Source organism: Choloepus didactylus, chromosome 13, assembly GCF_015220235.1.
Source record: "Choloepus didactylus isolate mChoDid1 chromosome 13, mChoDid1.pri, whole genome shotgun sequence".
In the NCBI taxonomy this organism is placed as follows: Eukaryota; Metazoa; Chordata; class Mammalia; order Pilosa; family Megalonychidae; genus Choloepus; species Choloepus didactylus.
In genome coordinates this window covers 18,688,489-18,711,327 of record NC_051319.1, presented here as the reverse complement: position 1 = coordinate 18,711,327, position 22,839 = coordinate 18,688,489, and the positions used below count along the sequence as shown (strand labels likewise).

The window sequence follows — 22,839 nt, the reverse complement described above, 5'->3', positions numbered from 1 at the left end:
CTGGTCGCTCAGCCAGAAGGTCGAGGGAGCAGTGTGGGTGTCCCTCGCCGGCCGTCCCTTTGAGAGTAGGGCGAGGGCGACACCCCAGGGAGTAGGTCTGAGGGCGGCAGAAATCAATCGTGTGTACCGGCGCGGGGAACAGGCAGGAGAGGAGCTGGAGAGGGGGCTGGTGGGGTGGCCGGGGCCGTGGGTCTGTCCTTGTACTCGGCGGGCGCCCCGAAGTCTGGGGCCGCCACAGCTCCAGCTCCGCCGGCTCCTGCCGGCGACTCCAGGCCGCACTTTCCCCTCCTCCCGACGCCTTCTCTCCAGTGAGGAGCCGAGCGCGGGCGGCGCGGGGGGAGGGGCGGCGGCAGGGAGAACAGCCAGTTGTTTAAAATCCTTCTAGAGCAGTTTCTAATTCCCCCCTTGCGCCGGGGTTCGGAGAGGGGGAGGGAGGAAGGAGAGCGGGAGGAGGGCGGAGAGCCGAGAGGGAAGGAGGGAGGGAGGGAGGGAAGGAGGGAGGAGACTGCTGCTTAGGCTGTAGCCGCCACCGTGCGCTCCGGAGGGCCGGAGGGAGGGGGACGCCTGTCAGTCTCGCGCGTTGCCTGGGCGAAGGGGGCGGAGCTTTGGCGTGGGGCGGCCAATAGTGGGGGTGGCTGCGTGGGTCGCCATGGGGACGGGGCTGTTCCCGGGGAGGCTGTGATGGGTTGACAGGTGCGTGACAGTGGGAGCTGCTCTCGGCACAAGCATGTACGGCAAAGGCAAGAGTAACAGCAGCGCCGTCCCGTCCGACAGCCAGGCCCGGGAGAAGTAAGTGTCTCCGCTTCTCACCACCTCCGCCTTCACACGCGCGCACACACAAGCACGCACTCGCACACTCTATCTCGGCGACACACAGACACTCTCCTCCCTGGGAGAGCCGGGGGTGGGATGGCAGGGGGAGGGGTGCGCGAGGTAGGGGCGTGTGGTGCGGGGAGCGGCTGTTTCCCAGGAGGTGCTCACGCGGGGCGGGCGGCCGTGGGGGGCTGTCGGCGGGAGGGAGCGAGTGTGTTGGGGGCGGCGGTAGTGCGGGTGGTGAGGATGGAAACTTGTTTGGGTGATTGAGGGAAATAACCCGCGGGTTTACCTCCTCACAAAGTAACTTTAGAGCTGGGGTCCGGAGCTGCGGGGACCGGGGGAACCGCCGGGGGTCGCGGGGAGAGCGCAGCCGCGTCGAGAAGGGCGCGCGGTGGGAATGTGGGTGTTTGGAGGAGCGCGCTGGGGTCCGGGCGGAGAGCGCGGGGAGCGCGGCGGCGGGGACTCCGGGGCTGGGGCTCGGGTCCGGGAGCGCCGGGCGAGGCAAGGGCGGCGGTGTCGGGCGCGCGGAGGGCGGAAGCCGGGCGCGGAGCGGCGGAGCGGGGCCCCGCGGGGCGCGGAGACGCGCGCGGGGCGCGGACGGTGTGTGCGGGCCGGGTGGGCGTCGGGGCTTTCCCGGGCCGCGCGGAGGGACGCGGCGGGCGCAGTCCCCGGCGCCTCGTGGAACAGGGTGGGGACGGGTGGGCGCTGCTGAAGTTCGGGAGTCTGAGAGGGACCGAGTTGCCTGGGAGAAGAGTGTGCTGGCGAAGAGTGGGATCTGCTGGAGGAGGCTGGCGTTTCTGCTTCTAGCAACAGATCCAACTCTGCGGCGGCTGGAGAACTTTTTGTGGAGACTTGTTGTCTCCTAAATGTCTGGGGGCCGCGGTGGCGGGCGGGGCGGTCCCCGCGGGCGGTGGTCGTGGGGGGCGCGGAGGGGAAGTTGAGTGAGCGGCGGTGGCGGCCGGCCCTAGTAGGGAGGGCTCTCTGCGGTGGGGAGGGGGCGGTGGTCCGGAAAGGGGGCTGCGGGAAGGGGAGAAGCATTGAGGGTGGGAGGAGTTATTTGGTCGGTGTTGTGGGGGAGATACAGGTGTTCACTTCCGTGGGAGCTCAAGAGAGGACGGGCGAGAAAAGAGCCCCTCCCGACCCGGGATGCCACCGTCACGGCACACTGCGAAGCAGGGTTGTTTGCTGCTATTCTTATGTACTTGTAACGGTGCTTTGGTTGTTACTAAAAATGAGAGCGAATAGTGACTGTGACCACTGAGGAAGAACCCCTCCTTTCTGTGCAGCAGATCTGACAGTGATTCCCAGTAACCACTTTAGCTCTGAGAGTCAGGTTTGTTTGGTCATTGAAAGCATGCTGCCTTTCTAAGGGGGTCAAACAGGGGAAACGGGTCCGAGAGTGTCTCTCAAAAAGGACTTTGGTTACCTCGTGCACAGAAGTAGCTGCGTAAATAAAAACCGATTGTGCAGAAGACCGAGTTTCTCTTCTTGCTTTAGGCAGTCTTCCCCTGAAAGTTTCTTGTGCCCTAGGGATGGGAACATTTCCTAATCTCCGTGTTAGCAGCAACACACACAATTCTCATAGGATTTTGGGGGTGGCAGGCCTCTATGTAGCAAAACAAAACAAAACAAAAATTAACGGAGAGATGCAGTTTTTTTTTCAGAGATATATTCTGAGAGGTGAATTCGGGATCTTGTTGCTGTGAAAAGGCATATCTAAAAGGGATAGGATTATAGCCCTGCTAAGAAACAAAAGTTACTGGATTTGAAGTTTTGAAATAACAGCTAATTTGTGTGCATTTATTATTTGGTTGTAATATGTCTGGTAAAATAAAACATCTGAAGGAGGATTTTTGCTGTTGTAGTATTAATGGTTACAGAATACTTGGATTTCATATTTTGGGGGTGAAGGAATTGAAATGTATTGAGGCACAATCTTCTTTATTTTGGGTGGTTGAATTTGAGACTCAAACTAATTTTTGGTTTTTAACTGAGCTCCCAGGAATGGGTGAACTTTGAATGTATTCTGCATCCTGATGATTTTGTAAAAAATGTTTTTAGTCTCTTGAGATAATTAGGAGGAAGTTGAACTTGGTGTTTCTGCGGTCCGTTCTAGCTCTCTAATTCTGATTCTGTCATGATAACAAATAATTGCCACTTTTGCTGTCATGTTACCACACTGAGCACCAAATAACATCTACTCTTGTGAGCAAAGTGATGAGGGTTCTGCTAGATGGTGCTATTTGATTTAAATACATTTCTTCCATTCATTATAATTGGCAGCAGGATTGGCTTGCCTTTTGAACTAAATATAGGTGAAGCATCTACTTTTGGAGAATTTGACAATGACTGTTCTGTGTTGCTGTTGGATTAATTTCTAGGTGAATGTTGTTTGAATCTAAGAAAAACATTGAGGTAGGTTCTAGTTTATAGAATAAATGTAGTTTCATTTTGGTGGGAGAGTTGACCACTCATCTTTCTCTTCTATCTGAAACTTTAATGCACAGTTCTGTAACAGTGTAATAACTTCTGAAGATAAGAACCTTAAAGTTGTCTTTAAAATGTATGTCGCCAATTTAGTTTTTTTTAAATTTTACCTGAGCAAAGAATTGTCTTTCAATAAACAAATTAGAATCGGTTCTGATCTTAAAAAAATCACAAATAGTTTGTGTTTTCAGTAATATGTAATACACACTTTAACAGGAAACATTCTGAAAAATGAGACGTTGTAATAATGGCATACACATAAAATTAAGATCTTTGTTTTATAATTTATCAAGAAATGTGTTTTATAATATGAGCTCATAGTGAATAACTGCCAGATGCCTACCTATATCTTTGTTTTCTCTTTCATTTCTCACTATATGGCATATTTGAAATTAATTGTAGGTTTTATACAGATTCTATAATTTGACTATACAGTTCTGAATGTAAAGATTGTCAGGGTCAGGTTAATTACTTGTTTTGTTGTTTTTTTAAACTAGACAGATCAAGTCTATACAAGGTTTGGATTAGGCATAATTATATCTAGAGAGATTGAAAACCCTTGGAGAGAGGTGGGATGTTTGTGTAGAAACTTTAATTCTGCTCCTGTTGGGTCCTTTCCCCCTTTCGCTGTTCTCATGGCACCCTGTAGGTTTTCTTTGTAACACTGATTACAGTGGTACTTAAATAACTGTAATTAGTTGTTTAAATGTATAACTTCCCCTAAAATGTAAGTTTCTTGAGGGCAGGGAGGATACTTAAAATTTGTTCACTGAGGTACTCTTGACATTAAGGACAGTGCCTTCTAATGTGGTAAGCACCAAATAAATACTTGTTGAATAAATGAAGATGTTAGACTCAAAGGAATTTTTCCAACGTGAAAAAAAAAAAAAAAGTAATGGCCTTCAAAATAAGGATTTGGTAGTTTGGGTTCCACATTCTCTAGTTTAGTTTGATTTCGAAAATACCGAATAACAACTACCCAACAACTGTAACTTCATTTATTTGCTGTGCATTTGCCAGTCACTGGATTCAGTACTTGATGTGTATTCTCATAATTCTTCCTACAGTCCTGCTTGATAGGTGATTTTTTTCTCCATTGAAGAAATAAGGTAACTAAGACTGAATGGTCAAGCAATTTGCCCAAGGATACACTGCTAGAAAACAGGAAAGCTGGGTTCTAACACAGATCTAACTTTAGAACCTGTGATTGAAGCTGAAAGGAATTTTTCAGTATACCAGATTGCCTTCCTGATCTAGGGTAGGATGCTGCAGATGTAGGGAACAGTGCTGTGTAGTCAGATATAACAGACTTTAAAGATTTGATCAGATATGCAGTCTTAACTATTGATGCACTGTGATGTTTATACCCTCCATTTTGACAGGCTGACGATGTATGTGTGGTGTGGGGGAAGGCATAGAAATTTTAGGAGTGAAAGGTGGAAGCCTGGTAATGAAAAACTCTTATTACTAAAATTTCTTTTCCAGGAATTTTATTGATTATGTAAGTTTTAAAAGTAGTTGTGAATAGTTTCTGTATGAAATATTGCTGAATCTTAAGCCACACAGTACCTTAGAAAGAATAATTGACACCTGCAAATAGATGAGTAATGATAGTAATTTTTCATTATCTAATTTGATCATTTAAAATTATGTGATAGCACAGAAAGATGAATCTGCCACAAAGCGGAGTTGAGCTAAAGTACTTAACATCTAACAGATACTCAGTGACATTTATTAAGTAAACTAGTCAGAAACTATAGAAATCAAACTGTGCATCTCACCTGGGGCTTTGAAAAGTAACTGGTTTATAAATGTGAATCTTTTAGTTGAATATATCAAGAAATACCATATTCTCATTTTTAAGTGGTTACAGTCTAATGAACATTTAAATAATGTGTAAGAGAGCTTGTAGGGATTGGTATCTGCCAGTGCCACCTTATTACTTTCCCTCCTTTTTGCTGTTAGGTTCCCCCTCCCCCTCAAAATTATAAACCTTCCTTCTTTTCTTCTTTCTTTCCTTTCTCAAGGAAATAATGCAAGTCTTTTCAGAAACTTGTTTAATGAGCAGTTAATGCAATTCAATATTTCTTAATGAAGGAATACCTTCGTGGGAGTGAAATTTTCTATAAGATATTAAATTGACTACCCCTGTCCCCAAGGTGTTTTCTCCAAATTACTCAACTTCTATTTAAAGTGGCATCTTAAAGAGTTTTCTTTTGATTGATTTCTTTTCCATCATTTTAAAAGTATCAAAAATTATTCTTTTGAAGGAAAAAACCTAATGAATGAAAGAAAATGTTTAAAATTGAGAGTTCAATTTTAGTATTGTTTATCCAGAGATTTGTGACTTTTAGAAATAGTATTAATATTGTAGTGCATTTTTTTCAGAGCCGTGGAAGAAAACAGACCCATATTTATTGGGCCCATCTCTATTAAAGGTTTTTCCCCACATTTTCAAAACCAGTTTGCTACATAAAACCAATTTAGCTTGAAAAAAAATCATTAAGTTTTAGTTGCTGTGCAGTAGTGGACCAAATGTGTCTTACACCTTTAACTGTAACTAGAAAATAGAGTTGCTTTGTTTTAAAATTAGAATGCGCTTGGTGGGGCAGGATCTGGAATACGCAGCCTACAGTTTATTTCCATTGCATCTTAATAGTTTAGAGTTGGAAGTAAAATTTGTTAAAAAAAACTGTTTTGAATTTAGAATCTTTTTCTTCCATAAAACCCACAAATGTTACATTGGTATTGGGACAGAGGACGGAGGACTAAAATACTGGTCCCAAAGATATGATTTTACTGCTGGCAATATATAATTTTAAAATAAGAATTGAAGATAATTATAAATGTTTACTTTGGAACACATAGGAATATTTTCTCCTATTGTGTATACATTATTGCTTTGACATTGGTGTGGGAATGACAGATGAAATAGTGATATCTTGTTGATTAGTTATATGCAAGCCTCTAAATATATGCTAAGATATTTTTATTAATAATTTATTGTTTTCCAAAGGAAGGACTTAAAATAGCATTAAAGCTATACAGTAAGATGTATTTGTTAATATATGGAGAGACTTTGGAACAAAAATTAAGTGGTTATATTCAGATTTTAAACTTTATCAGATTTTGTGTATATTTTACATATGTAACATGTATTCATGTAACATTTTAAAATATGTGTATATTTAAAATAAAAGTAGGATGGTGAGAGCTAACTATTACACCAAAGCCTTCTGTGTACTACAAAAGGTGACCTGAAGGATGGTCCACCAGGGTTTACCTCCTACTTGTTTTCAATAATGTTCAGTAATGTTAGATAGTAAAAGCTGTTCAGACCTTCTCCAAACTGTATGTCTTATTCACTGTTCGAGGACATTGAAAAACAGGTGGAAAATGGACCATCCAGGGAAGAATCAGGTTTACTAGGTAAGTTGGAGTAACCCTGCAGGCTGCCCAAATTTATGGTTGGTCATAATGGGTACCATTGGTTGGCCATAATGGGAAAATGGTAATTTTTGTCACAGTAGATAAATAGTTAAAGATAAAAAGTGGAGCTAATGATTTTCTTGTAATGTTGAAAGGACCAAAAAATGTTTCTGGACTCGGAACAGCCTGGCCAGTCCCAGTGCAGTGGAGGAATCAATATTTGTCCTTAGTTTGTCTTTAAAAGATAAACCTCAGTTGGTGTCATTTCATTAAATTTTACTTTAAGAATTTTGATTTTTATATTTTTATGCAGGACTGAAAACAGTTTTTAGACAATAATGAGCCATCTTAACATTTTAAATCACAGTTCAGCAAGACTGAACTTGAACCAATGACCTGGCAATCTCCTATTTTGATCTTCTGTATTAATTTTGCTTCATGAGCATAATGTCAGACAAGTAGTTCAGCACAAAAAAATAGTAAAGACTGAAGTGTAGCACTTTGTTCTTTTTTTTTTATTTTTAAAGAAATTGTTTGTAATTGTAGGTGTTAAAGAATATCGTTTTAATTACTAATTTTCCTTTAATTGCTAATTGGTATAATCTAAGCCAGTTTAAAATACTGATAACATATTTGAGAAGACAAGAATACTGAACTGTAGCCTTTTTCATCACTAATAGGTGAAAATTTATATGTATCTCTGCCCATGTAAATTTAGAGAGGAGTTGATGCCAAAAAAAATGCTCTCTCCTGAAATTAATATGGTTATTTTTCTTATTTACCTTGATTGTTCTTTCATTTACCGCCATCAAATTTGAGAAATAACCAAAAGCTATTTTACTGATGGAAGAAAGATAAATGAATTAGTCTATTAAAAAGGTTTTTAAGTAGACTTAAAATAAATGGTTTTTATAAAATAACAAAATCCTAAAATACTGTATAAAGAGTTTTGTCATAGGTAGTTATTGTTTAATGGTAACAGTAGCAGCAGTGTTATTATTTGAGTATTTTATTTATGTTTGGCACTTGACTTGCATTGTCTCATTTAATTCCCCGAAGAATCTAATAGGTTATAGGTACTATTTTTTCTTAACATTACAGAAGAAACAGAAGCTTAAGAGTTTATCATGCTTTTGTCTGCAGGTATCAAAACAGGAGATAATAAATGGCTTAATTGATCGGGGTTTAAAAATAAATCTCACGTAATAGGAGATAGTTTCAGTGTCTATTCAGTGGACCAAGAACATCAGGGTTCAGGATGAGTTTCTTTGGGTTTCTCTTGGTCTCTGTCTCCTGATGCAGTATAGGCTGCATTAGGCAGCATTAGGCATCACTTTCTCCCACAACGTAAGTGGAAAGGCAGGAAGAAGGGCAAGGTTTTTCTTCCTTATGTCTCATCAGTCAGGGAGGAAAACTTTTTCTTGAAGTTGGTTAGCTGATATCCTCTCATGTCTTACTGGTGAGAGCTGTAAAATATAAAATATCAAAGGTAATGGGACTACCATAATTGGTTTAAATTAGTCATTGCTTGTCCTTGGGCTGGGAACATTGCTTCCCTTTACCTGAACTACATAAACAAAACTGGGGATCTTTAGCAAGGAAGATGCATCTTGAGATTATGGGGAGAATAAAATGGGTCCCTGCTTCCATGGAAATTACTTTGAAGTTGAAAGGAGAAACATGATAATAAAGAAGAAAATAAATATACTAGATAATTTCAGATAGTCAAAAATGCTTTAAAAGTAATAAAATAGGGTGGTGTAATATGGAATGTGGCTGAAGCTACAGTTGATTGGATAGTCAGGGAAGACTCTTGAGGAAAGGAAATTTAAGCAGAGACCTAGGTAATATTGTAAGGCTCAGTCCTGGGAGGACTTGGGGTTGGAGCTTTTCTGGCAGAAGGAATAGGTCTCAACCACCACCGTTGAGAAAACCTCTCAACATCAGCATCATTGCTCAAGAATATATAAAATATGACTCAAACTTGGGCTGAGAAGCTATGCTTCCTTAAGCTTGGTTTTTACTGATAAATTGGGTGGTGGGTCCAGCTTACCTGGGTCTGCCTAGATAATAGGGTTAATTATTGCTTATTTCCCAAACCCCAGGGGTACAGTTGTCCCTAACATGAAGACTGTGGGGCATATGGCTATTACAATGATGTTGATGATAGAAATAGCTAAGATTTATTGAGCACTTAAAGTTTAATGGGTTGACAAAGGATGGTACAGCTGGCATAATTATTTCTCCTAAAGCTCCCAGATTGAATTAGGCCCCCTTACTCTATGCTCTCATAGCAATGTCTATTTTTCCTTTTTAACATCTGTCATAAAACATGAAATATTTGTGTATTTGTGTGATGTTTTTTGTTTAATAGCTCATTTTCCCATCAGATTGGAAGCTTCATGGAGACAAGGGCTATGCTGTCTTCTTCATCATTGTATTCCCATTGCTTAGCACAGAGCCTGGAACTATGATTAGATATTTGTGGAATAAATAAATGACATATTTAAACTATTATAAATCTGTATACAACAGGATGTCACTGTTTTCTCCCCAATATTTCTAATACTTGATACCAGCATTAATATGTAATTCCTAAAGAGCAGTTATCTATAAAATATGTATTTTGTAGTCTTTGTGTTGAATTTTTGGACAACAGGAAGTGACCTAAATTATATTACTATGAAATGTGTGTATGTTTTCAATATGAATATTTGATAGAATAATCTCTCGTTTTCTCTGTTAACAAATTTAATCATAAATGAAAGTTGTCTTTTATAGTTTTCAAAGTATTTAATGTACCTTATTTTACTTAACCCTCACAATAATTCAGTAAGGTATATCCCTATTGATTATTGAGATTTATAACTGGAAATTGACTTTACTTGACCTAGGTCATACAGCTAATAAGTAGTGGAGCTGAGCCACATTTAGATTGTTTTGGTTCCAAGGTCAGTATTCCTGTCATTATACTACAGCTGCCTCTTTTAAGATGAGAGATTCATACATTTTTTAAGAAGGTTTAGTATGGATCTGTTTCAACAGAGAATCATGGATTAGATGATAGTTACAAGTTGATATTAGTACTTTGATTAAATGAAAAACATCGTTACAATGTGAGTTAAACACGATCCTATGCAATTACTTAATTTCAGAAGTGCCACACAAACAAAATATGATTTTTGTTTGAAATCTTTATGCTTTTGTTATATAACTGAATTGATATAGGATTTATGTTAGTTTGGGTTTTTTAATTTATGTGAAGTTTTACACCAAATTTGACCAGTGAACTTTTTTTTTTTGCCAGTTAGCTTCAATTTGGAATTTAGGGGTAGGGAAAGTTTTTTTCCTTTCATGACTCTCTCCAATAAGGGAGGGAAAGTCTTCATATGGTTTATTGATAGAAAATTATTTTCTTGCTTAATCCTTACAACAATTTCTTAAAGTAGATATAATCCCCATTTTACATATGGGGAAACTGAGGCTTGGAGAGGTATAGTCTGGATTTAGATTTAGGTTTCTGATTCCAGTGCTCATTTTAACTGCTTTGCTTCATTGTAGCTAATTGCTGTAGGGGGATGCTTGGATAGTTCTTTTCATATGTATCCATCATTTTTAGTTGGGATGGAGGGCAGCAGCAGAAGAGAGAGATAAAGGAAAGATTAGAAGCAGTTAATAGCTGCTAATAAATTGGGTAGGATTATAGGTACCGAAAGTTCTCTGCATGTAGTTCCATATACTTTAGCCAGTAACGAGGTTTAACAACTTGGATGTAAGGCTTGTCAGAGAGGAATATGCCAGTTAGGAGCTCAGGGTATAACTTCAGGTAGAGCTGTTTTCTCATTCTTTCTGTATCTAGAGGCAAGGTGATTTGGCATAAAGTTACTTCACTTTGTGAACTTTGGTGTCAGAAATAAATAGAGTAGAAATATGTAATGTCTAGAAAAAAGCTTTCTTCTCTAATTTTGAGTCCCCTCTACTTACTGTCTCTTCCACTAAGCACATGGTCTGTTGGTTTTTTGTTCATTTTTGGACTGGCATCTGGGAAGTTCCACGTGGTCCAGGAGCAATAGTACAACCATATTGAGTCTATTATCTAGTAATTTCTGTAGTACTGACTATTAGAAAAAATAGAAACAATTCCACATTTCATTTTTTCACAGCATCGTGCTATTTGTCATTTATAATTGGATTAAAATTATATGACAATTACACTTTATCAGTGTATTTAAGCAATAGATATTATTAGGAAGCTTTTACAGTGTTTCAGTAAGCATTTTTTTAAATCCTGAATTAAACTCAGTGACTGATACTGTTATTCCTTCATTTGTAAATACTGTAATGGGCAAACTTGTGAGATTTTTACCATCAAGTACATTACACATACACACATACATGCATGTGTTCATATATATTGGGAGTAGTTTTCAAGTAACAGTTCATCTTGGGTAGTGACTTACTATACTTCATTTTGAATTCAAATGGATACTGCTTCGTTTATTTAGGTGAGTTGGGCTTATAAATTCAGAGCCAGAAAGATTAAGATATAGGCCAGTTTTTACTTAAAGTCTGTTGATGCTTTTCTGTAAGATGGGTATACATTGACCTGACATCTGATAATATAGCAAGTGCTGGCAAAAATGCTGCTAGTTGACAAACTTTTTGTGTTTGTATTAGTCAAGTCCCCAGCAGGAAACAGATGGCTCCCATAAGGATTGTATGAAGAGGACCCTAGCCACTATTAAACCCTTCTGATAAACAGAGGCGGGAGGCCTGGCAGGAAGGGGGCCTTGCCTTCTTTGTCCTCCTGTCTTCTGATCTGCTCGTGCTCCTTTCTTTCGAACCTGACTGGGAGCCAGAGGACAAGGGAGCTTAGGCCAGCAATACAGTCTGTAGCTGTCAACCTCCCAGGTCACAGCAGGGCAGAAGGGATAGAGAGTAGAGACAGCAAGGTAGATCTGGCAGGGCAAATGGAGACTATCAAGCACGTTTAATTCTTAATTAAAAAAAAAATTGATACAAGTCTTCCAGTTCTTTGTACGGAAAGGCCTAAGAAAACAGAGCTTTCTAAGAAGTTGGCATTTGTGTTTTAACATTTAAAAAGTGTTTAAAAAATTTGTTTAACTATTTGCAGTGGTATAAATTTATGTAAATTTTGTGAGATGGTGATCACATTCATCCTTCTTTCCACTTTCTCCTCATTCCTTTATTCATTTAAGAAATGTTGAATTGTCTGTCATATTTCAGCCTCTGGTGTGCCTGGGTGAGTCAGATCTGAATAACAAGCTAGTCTTTGCTCTCCAGGAGTTCGCTATCCAGAGGAGACTCACTATCAGCAACTACACAGAGTAAGTTACTCTGTTCTCTTACAAGTAATAGGTAAAAGTACAGAGTAACAACTACTATAATGGGTATGCAGAAGGTGCTAAGGGGAGTTCTGAAAAAGGGCACTGAATTCACCCTAGGGCTGTGGGAGTGTCAGAAGATATTTCTAACAGGATGTATATAAAAGGAAAAGAGGCATTAGCCAAGTTGGGGGGAGGGGCAAGTAAAGAGTATTCTAGGGAGAGAGAGAGAGACATTCCAGAAACATGGACGAATTAGAATATAGTATATTTGGGGAAGTGCTGGAGAGGATAAATCTGGCAAGTTAAACAGGAACTGTTTTAAGAATAGCCTTGAATAAGAGTTTGATCTGGGATAAATTGATAAAAAATATTAAGCAGAAAAGTGACATCATCTGAGGTGCATTTTAGAAGAATCATTTTGGAAGCAATGTGTAGGGTGGGGTAAAGAGGGAGACAAACCCATTAGGAAGCTACTGTAATAAGTAAGCTGCAGTAATAATATAGCTGTTTATGTTCATGCTTTCTACACCACTGTCAGCGCAGTGGATATTTTAGATGTAGAATAGACAGGACTTGGTCTCCTAAATATGATTTTTAAAATGGCTGTGATTGTGGGTAGAAGTTTCAATCACAGACTTTGAGGGAATACAGAAGGAAAAACAGGTAGGCTTAAGGCTGATGATGAGCTCAGTTTGAGGTGCTGTTTTGGTTTGCGAAAGCTCCTGGAATGCAATATACCAGAAATGGGTTGGCTTTTAACAATGCAGATTTATAAGTTACAAGTTGCAATTCTAAGACCATGAAAATGTCCACATTAAGGCATCAACAAGAGGTTACCTTCTCTGAGGAAAGGCTGCTGGCACCTGGAGTTCCTCTATCACTTGGGAAGGCACTTGGCTGGAGTCTGCTGGTCTTTCTCCCCCAGGTTTAGTTTTGGGTTTCAGTGGTTTGCTTTCTCAGCTCCTGTCTTTGCATCTCTGGGGCAAACTCGGGATTTCATCTCTTAGCTTCTCTAAGCTCTCTCAGTTTCATCTGTCTTTTATCCTCCTATAAAAGACTCCAGCAAGGGGATTAAGATCCACCTTGAATGGTCACATATCCATGGAAACAACCTAATCAAAAGGTCCCACCCAGAGTAAGTCTGTACCTGCAAGAATGGATTAAAAGAACATGGCTTTTCTGGGGCACCTAACAGCTTCAAACCAGCACAGGTGCCATTCAGACAGAAAGATGGAATAGTTTGGGAGGAGTTGAATATGGTTCTTGAGCTCAGGGAAGTCTAGGCTAGAGATGCAGAATTGAGAGAGGATGGGAAAAGAGGAATGCCATTTGTTAGCATAAGGTGCCTGTGTTTCAAGTATAGTGCCAGGAACTTTATATATTTTATTTATTTTCTTCTTTACAGTGCTATGTAGTAGGTATTATCTCTATTTTTCAGATGAAGAGTCTAAGGCTTTTAAGATGATAAGTAATTTAGCCAAGACATACATGTCAGACTGGAAGAAGAACTCAGGTTTAGCTTATTTCTTTTCACTCTTTGAAAAAGGTAACTATTGAAATATGATATTCATACAGAAAGCTTCACATCAGTGTAAGTTTCATGAATTTTCAGAAACTGAGCTCATCAGTGAAAACACCTAAAACAAGAAAAAAAATTATTGCAGTCCGGAGGCCACCCCCCCCACCCCGACTTTTTTTTTTTTTTTCCTACACATTTATATACATAAATATGTATATATTGTTCAGATATATACCCACATATATATACATATACATACACATAAGCCAATATAGCAAATTATTATACATTCTGCTTTGTAACTTATATTTGTTAATTTACTAATGTAACTTTCCATGTCTGCATAGCATTCCACTGTATGAATGTTCATAGTTTATTTGGTATTTGGTTGGATACTTAGTTTTGCTTTTATGGTTTTGCAAATATAAACAGTGCTGCATTGCATCCTAGGCACATCTCTAATTATTTTCTTGGGATAAAGTAATAGCTAAAGAGTATGACATTTAAACTGATACCTGTTGCTAGAATGTCCTCCAGAAAGGCTTTTTCACAAGTCCTGTATGTGAATGCCCATCTCTGCACCCCTACACTGGAAATCTTCAATCATTTAGTCTCTATGAAGTCCACAGGCATTATTGTTCAATCTGCATAACTGATGATTGGGATTAATCATCTTTTCATATCATTTCTTTGCACTGCTTCTTTTTTTTTTTTTTAATCTTCATTTTATTGAGATATATTCACATACCACGCAGTCATACAAAACAAATCATACTTTCGATTGTTTACAGTACCATTACATAGTGGTACATTCACCACCCAAATCAATCCCTGACACCTTCATTAGCACACACACAAAAATCACAAGAATAATAATTAGAGTGAAAAAGAGCAATTGAAGTAAAAAAGAACACTGGGTACCTTTGTCTGTTTGTTCCCTTCCCCTATTTTTCTACTCATCCATCCATAAACTAGACAAAGTGGAGTGTGGTCCTTTATGGCTTTCCCAATCCCATTGTCACCCCTCATAAGCTACATTTTTATACAACTGTCTTCGAGATTCATGGGTTCTGGGTTGTAGTTTGATAGTTTCAGGTATCCACCACCAGCTACCCCAATTCTTTAGAACCTAAAAAGGGTTGTCTAAAGTGTGCATAAGAGTGCCCACCAGAGTGACCTCTCGGCTCCTTTTGGAATCTCTCTGCTACTGAAGCTTATTTCATTTCCTTTCACATCCCCCTTTTGGTCAAGAAGATGTTCTCCGTCCCACGATGCCAGGTCTACATTCCTCCCCGGGAGTCATATTCCATGTTGCCAGGGAGATTCACTCCCCTGGGTGTCTGATCCCATGTAGGGGGGAGGGCAGTGATTTCACCACCCACCCCGACTTTTAACAGCACGGATTGGTTTGCCTGTTTTTACCCCTTCTATATGGCCCACTTTCTTTTGTGTATTGTTTGAAGCTGTGAGGTAGGAATGAAGCTGTTATTTATGGGACTATCCAGGAAGAATATGTGAAGAGATCAAAGATGGAGCCCTGGGGAACATTTAAAGTGTAGGTGGAAGAAGAATTTGGGATTGATACTGAAAAGAGATAGGAGGAAACTGGTAAGGGATTTGCATCACAGAAGTCAAGGAAGGGGAGTTTTGAAAGTGGAGGTGTGATGTACCATACCAAATGTAGTAAAATGAATGAGAAGGTTAAACAAAGTCTGAAAAATGTCTCCTGGCTTTGTAAGTTAAGACATCATCTGTGACCTGAGGGAGAAAAGTTTCAGTGGCGTGACCGAACCTGAGCTCTAGCATGCAGTGGTTTGAGGAGGAAGTAGAGGCAAGGTAGTAGAGACATCAAATGTGGACAACTTCACTTGGGAAAGAAAGGATAGAGGACAAGAAGGGTATATAGATTTTCTACTTGGGGGAGTTTGCTGAGGGGCTTACCTGGGGGACACTGTTTGGTTTTATCATTCTGTAAAAAGGTTTTGTCAACTGCTTTGGACAGTTTTTTTCTTTTAAAAGATGACAATATCTGGATGCCATCGGGGACAGAAGAGAAAGGGAAGTAGGTAAAGTGGTTTTACCTTTAGCATGTGGGCTTTGAAAGTGAGTGTGGGGTTACAATTGCTTGCTTTAGTCACCTGATTTTTAAAAATTTTTTTGAATCTTAGAAGAGAATGATTAGAATAAAGGGATCATTTCCACATGGTCACTGGGAAATGATTGTGGTAGAGTTAAGAAAACTAAATTAATAGTTTCCTGCTGTGGCTACCAACCTCTAGGCATTTAGCCTTTAAAATTTGGGGATGGGGAGGAGAGTATTTTTAAAATCTTCCTGGTTAGCAAACTCCAACTCTTTCCTATACAGTATCTTTAATTTTCCTTTCTACATTTTAAATTTGTAGAAGGTCCAAATGAGAGTACTTGAGTAAAACCCCTGTTTACAGGGCACAAATTGTGTTTATTTGATTAGTTTACCAGTACTCTTCAAAATGCTTTTTATTGTTTAAGTTATAAATATTCCTAGAAGGAAAATTAGAAAATACAGATAAGCAAAAAGAAAATATAACCTTCCCAGACTATTTTTATATCCATACATGCATATAAAATTTTCTTATTTAATGAGAAAAACATCAAAGCTACTTGACCAAAAAAAGCACACTTTTAAATAAGGAGGAAGGCAACAAAAAGATAGTTGTGAGCATTTATTATTTCCAAGTTCCCAACAAATCCCTCCCTCAAAAATAAAACTTAAAAAAAAATACCTTTTAAATTCTTTTTATTTATTAACTCATTAAATACTGACTCAAAACCCTGCTTTGTGCCAGACACTGTACAAGGCAGTGGGGATTTAACAGTGAACAAGATAAACTTTGCCAGAGAAGTACACAGGACTTTTGGCATGGGGAACAGTTTTTGCTTGGGAGAAGTCCAGAAGTGAGAGAGACCATGACCCTTTCTAGAAACAGAAAGTTCAGTATGCTGTAGTATGTGTGTGTGTGTGGGAGTGGGTGTTTCTGGAAAGGTGGTAGAGATTGCAGAGATAAGCAGTGGCTAGTTCTTGAAAACCAGGCTAAGAATTCTGAATTCATCCTGAAGTCCGTGAGATCCTTTATAAGGTGTTTAGCAGGAAGGTGACATGATCAGAGTTCAATTTCTACCATTCTGAAAACAGGAAACAAATAATATGAGATGTTAAAAAAATGTCAATTCCATTTTACCCCGATGTAATAAGGCACAGATGGATTGAAAAATGCTTTTCTGTTGTTTGTAACGGGGCAAGCTTACTCTCAGAGGAAAGCAAATGGTATATAGAAAGATATAAAGTTTGGTTCATTGTTGGTATTCTGTTTTCTCTAGTATTCCATATGGTAACATTTATTATATTTATCAATTTATCTTTGTCAATAGGGAAATTTACAGAACGCTATATGAATTACCACTTGAAAAATACTGATTCCTTATTGAAAATCATTTAAAAATATTTAATTTAAAATTTAAAGGTGTAAATTATACACCCTCTGTAATATATCATTACTAGCTTAGTTGCTTTTGCATAAATCTCATGACTGTTTCATTAGAGCTTTTAAATAAACTGACAGAATTAGGGTTGACGTTTTTTGTTATAGAGTTATACAAGATGCAATAAATTAATTTTTATCAATATGTTTAATATTATTTGCAATATCCAGCATGAGGTGGATTAACTAAAGTTTACAACCATTGCTGTTCTAAGCAAAATTCTTAAGTACTTTCACTTGATCATTAATTTAGCATGCTTACATTCATTTAAAATCAACAATGAGGAGCATATGCAGGTCAATCTGATTTTTCTCTTGGGAGCTTGAGTAAAGTGGCATTTATTTGAATAATCTTCCAAGAAGGACAATAGTCTTGATAATGTAAAATTACTGTAAAATAACCAATTATTGATAGGAGGGGCAATGATGACTGGCTCAAGAATATAACATGCCATCTTTAAATGTTCTTCCTTATAAATATTCTTTAAATATAGAAAAATCTTTCTACTTTGCAAATCCAGGAGGCTTTATAAGTTCATTTTCTTTTGCTGGTTGTCATTTTTCTATGGTTTGAAAGTCATGGGAGTGTGAGTATTGGGAATTTGTTTATATTATGGATATATTTCTCATTATTTATTTTGCTTGTCCTTTTGGCCAGGTTAGGAGCTTTGAAATGTAAAAGAATTATGTATGCGTTATAGTCCTCTGCTGTCATTTACAATAGAGGTAAGAGAAGGATATATTTGTGTTATAGAAAACTCTGCAGACTAAAACCAAGATGAAAAAAATCTTATTTTAGGTTTGCTAGCCCTTTAAGGTATTAAAGATTGCTTAGAGATAGTTTGTTACATTGTCTATTTCATTTATTTTTTTTCTTGTTTACTGTTAATATGGAAATGAAAAGATGGCCTTTTTATCTGTATATTTAGGAAATTATTAAAAGGCAAAGAAACAGGTATAGTTCGGTATCACTCTTCTATATCATCTCTAATTTAGCTGAGCTATTTTAGCCCAAATAAAACAAAGGTACTTGACTTATATTCCAATCAGCAATGTTATTTCTCTGTCCATTTACTTTAAATGAATAGATATTTATGGTACAACTTGCACATTTTTAATAGTTTCTAGTTACATTTGATGTTTTCAGACAATTGGAAAAGGCTGATGATGCTTTCCAAAATTTTCTGACTTTTTTGACAAAACAGAATATTTTCATATCTTTTCAAATTGTGGAAATTTAACTAGTTGAGGTAAGTGTTCTTTAGTACTCAAGGCCCTATTCAAACAAAAATATGGGAGATCTTTCAGTTTCCTAAGATATATTCCTGTAGGCACTATACTGTTTTGAGAAAGAAGTACGGATTGTGGCATTTGATCAAATCAAGGTGAATTATATAGAAAGGAGAAAGGAATCCATAAAATATAGAGTTAATTCTTAGATTTTATAACAGATACAATTGTTAATAAAGTTGGAGGATTAAAAAGGACAGTTCTTGGACTTGTTTGGTTTTAAATAATCCAGTTTAGGTAGATTATAATAAATAAATTCACATTATATGAAATATGTAGTTTACTCGTGAAAATACTTCAGGTTTAAGCCTAGTGAGTGCCTACCTGCAGGGCTGTGATTGGGGTGGATGGATTCTGACCCTTCTCTTCCAGTTGTTGATGTACTGATGGGAATCCCCACAATCCTATCCCAGGGACTAAGGGAAACTCATTTTTCTATGGTTTGAAAGTCATGGGAGCGCGCTCTGTTCCCTCTGGCTGACTTCCAAGTTATACTTTCCATTCAGTGGAATCCTGAAATTGCTGGGGACTTCATTTTTTTTTTTTTTCTTTCTGTTTATGATTGATAGTGTCATCTTGTTGATTGACACTAAGATGAGCATCAAAAGACCCTTTTCTGTTTTGGGGGGGATCTGAGTTTATTTATTTTGCTTACCAAAGAAGCCTACCAAGGCTTAGGATAACAAGTCCCTTAGAATATTTTAGAAATTTAAATCTTTTGAAATTATCCAAGTTTAAAGATCTTGGCATTTTGAATTGCTTTTTGAGGCTACTTTCCTTCCAGTTAGGGGAGATACTATTTTTAACTTTTTAAAATGCAGAAGTTCAATCTTTCTTGAATTTGCTGTTTTCTAATTGTGTAAAATGACAAGAGATCACTTCTTATGAGTGGATCTCTTGTGGAGGCCAAAATAGCTGAGGGGTAAGAGGTGTCTTTTTTTCTATTTTGACTAGAAAGTGCATAAAATACTCTATTTTAGTGATAGATACATCTGCCCAAACTCAATGTTACCTGTAGTCAGGGTTTCTTCTGTATGAATCCACTCGAAGTAACCAGGCTACAAGCATTAAAACCACATATAAAAAGCAGCATTCATATTGCTTGTGTTACTTTTATTTATTTGCATATGTAATTTATTGTACCTATAAAAAGGGAAGTTCTTATAAAAAGCATCAAAACAGGAAAAACAAGCAAATTGTCATTTCTCTTCTGGTAGATTATATTCAGAGCTTAGTTCAAAAAATTAAGTTTGAGAGATTCCATTTAATCTCAGAATTGTGATAGAAATTTGAACATACAAAAGCAAAACTATACTAACATTATTTATAAGATGGTAAGAGTAAGTTTACAGAGTGTATTGGTGCTACTGTTTATTGGATGTGTTGTATCACAGGCTGTATATTATTACTACTCTAATTTATAAAGACCACTAATTTTCAAAATATGTTTATGTTGAAGTGTTTATCCGTAGTGTGGATCACGGATTATCACTTTTACCAATTTATTTCTGAAAGAAAGGAATTATAGTTTTCGTATTTTGAAATTGAGGGGAAAAAAAAAAACTGAAGAAAATTGATGGACCAGATGGTTCAACATTATATGCCATTTTTACTTATTTTAATTTCTAAAATAAATTTACAGTATGGTTCTGGTTAAGTATGTTTTTATACTTTTGATGTAGCATTTTAAGGATTACTATTAAGACTTTAATTCATATAGGTAGATAATATTAGAGGCATTTTATGAAGCCAATTTTAAGGATTTGAGATCCAATGTAATACAGTGTTAGAAAAGCACAAGTTTTTGTTCTCCTGACACGATGGTTGACATGATGAAAGAACTATTTATTTCTGTTTAATATTATAAGGAAAATCCATTTTGAATTTTATCTTATCACCTTCCCAGAATCAATAGGGAAAGAAGCAAAGTTTTGGGTGTTATCCCTCCCAAGGAATCTACAAATGGTTCATTGTTCTTAAGGGAAAGAAAAAATATATCTTCTATCTTGGATGATGACCTTTTTTATAAATGTGTGTTAAAACCTGGAATTTGAAAAAAACAATATTATTGGAACTCTAACCATTTGGATAAGGTAATTGACTTTCTATTTTTTAAAGTTCTTTACTGGAACACTTGAAGTGGATAAACCTTTTTGCCTGACACTTATTAAGGCAGCCAGGAAATCTTTCTCCATTACTTGGCATTAAGTAAAGATAATTTTCCATATGATATTGCCAAAGGTTCATTTGACTTGGCAATTGCGTGGACTGTTTTGTGATTTCTTCTTGAGGACAATAATTCTACCACATGAAAATATTAGTTATTATTTTTTCTGAAGCCAAGGTCGTCTAAAAAAGATAAAAGACAAATATATAATTTCCTAATAAATTTTTAACAAATTTGAATGACCTAAAGAACATAAGAATGTTAAGCTGTATACTTCATTCATCATCTTACAGTCCTAAAGAGGTAGATGTTGTAGCCTGTTTTATGGACAAGGAAGCTGAGCCAAAAGCAGTTAGAAACTTAAAGGTTTTAGATTTTATAATTTATAGAATCAATATTTAAACCCAAGTGTGTCCATTACACATTAAAATTGTACTAGGAGTGATTTTCATTTTATTTACTTTTAAAATAAGTTTGTAGTGAAGAATAACAGGGGTAAAATGTTCATCATTTTGGCTGATCTCTCATCCAAAATGGAACTGCTTAAATTTCACCATCTAAGAGGAACCTGAGTTTTCTCCTTGGGTTTGGATAAAGCTATAAATGTCTCGTTTTCTTTCTTTACTATGAGAAGTTTGTATTTCTTTTAAACATCTCGTTGATGATGGAAAGTTAAAAGATAAGATATAAATCAGAATTATGGTACCAGGTAATAAGTGTATTTCAGTTTGTCACTCTGGATGATAAGTCCATTTTTCAGTAGCGATAAAACTCAAGTCTACAGATTTTTAGTTTCTTGATAGAGACAGTTTTTCTGAAGCTGTTTTTTAGTAATGAGAGTAAAGCATTCACTTTTAAAATAGAGTAAAAATGGTGTATTTGACAAGAATTACATACTATGGTGATGCCAAGATATTTTTGATGCCTTTGCGCGTAAAGGATTGAAATCTGTCATGTCGTTTAATTAAAAGACAGTCCCTGTTAAAATCCTATCTTTTTCTTCTGTCTGCAATGTCTGTTAAGACATTGTGTACTGGTATTTTTTATTGCTGTATCTTCAGGAGACAAGCACCATCTTATCTGACATTTGGTATTCTTTTATTCCCTTAATTTGTTACCCTTATTTATCTTGTAGATTAAAAGGAGAGATTAATAAAATAAGGCTAGTCTTGTAGGATTAGGTATTTAGATGATGAGATTTAGTATATCTTTCTCTCTATCTATCTAATCTGTTTATTTCCTTTGCCCTCAAGTTTAGTGGGTTAACGATGCTCCTCGGTTTATGGTTCAGTATCATCACTGGTTCATGCCAGGCTCTTCTGCTATTTAATTAGCATTCATTCATTCATTCTTATTTCCTCCCATTTCCCATTTCTGTAACTCTTAAGCCCCATAGGAAACCATTCTAATGTATTTGGTATGTTTCCTGTTTGTATGTTTTCTTATAAAATGCAAAATTGGTTGTTTTGAATACAAGTATTATTCATTTTTACAGATAGATTTTTTTGCTGTAGCTCTCCTTGCCCCACCCCCTCCTCTGGTAGCATTATATTTTAAGGTTTCTCCATCTTTCTGGATGTAAATCCAGTCCCTATTTCTAACTGCTGCATAGGAGATATACGATTTTACATTGTCTAATTATTTGAAAATTTCTGTCTTCAAGTTCTTTAAATATATATATATATATATATATATATATATATATTTTTTTTTTTTTTTTTTTTAAAGGGAGAATCTAACCTATTTGAAGATGGGCTAAACCTATTTGAAGATGGGCTAGTTCAGATTAATTGAACTAAGGGCAAATACAGCCTAATTCATTGATTTAAAAACATGAATAACTTTTTTAATGAATGCTTAGCATTCATTCATTCATTCACTCATTCTTACTTCCTCTACAGGAGTATATTTATATTTTAAACTCATTTTGGACTCAAAAAGTAATTAAAAAATAAACTTCATTTTCTGTTAAGCACCTAAAATATAGTAAGGATCAATTAATGTGTTCAGTCTGTTAGATGCCATACCCATCAATTTGTAAATTGGCTTGGCAAGGTTAATTCCTGCTTTGGGGCCCTAATATTTCAATATTGTTTGTACGTCATTTAAGCAACTGGAATTTATCTCTTATAAAAGCAATAAAAGATGTGGTTTCTGGTTTACAATCTAGTTGATGACTATCCCTCCCCCCAAAATTATTGCATTTGATCTTTATCACTCTTGCATGTGATAAGCATGACAGGTATTATTTCTATTTTAATAAAG

At 37.3% G+C, this 22,839-nt stretch overlaps 1 protein-coding gene across 4 annotated transcripts in view; it reads left to right on the top strand.

Annotated features, from left to right (window-relative positions):
* The first annotated feature begins 664 nt into the window (after positions 1-664).
* The window catches only part of SSBP2 (single stranded DNA binding protein 2), a 402,865-nt gene continuing 380,690 nt past the window's right edge, over positions 665-22,839 (top strand). For all 4 annotated transcript variants that reach the window (XM_037801548.1, XM_037801547.1, XM_037801545.1 and 1 more), the window contains exon 1: positions 665-789. In XM_037801548.1, coding sequence (XP_037657476.1) covers positions 728-789 — 62 coding nt within the window. In that variant the 5' untranslated portion in view covers positions 665-727. The remainder of the gene's footprint in view (positions 790-22,839) is intronic.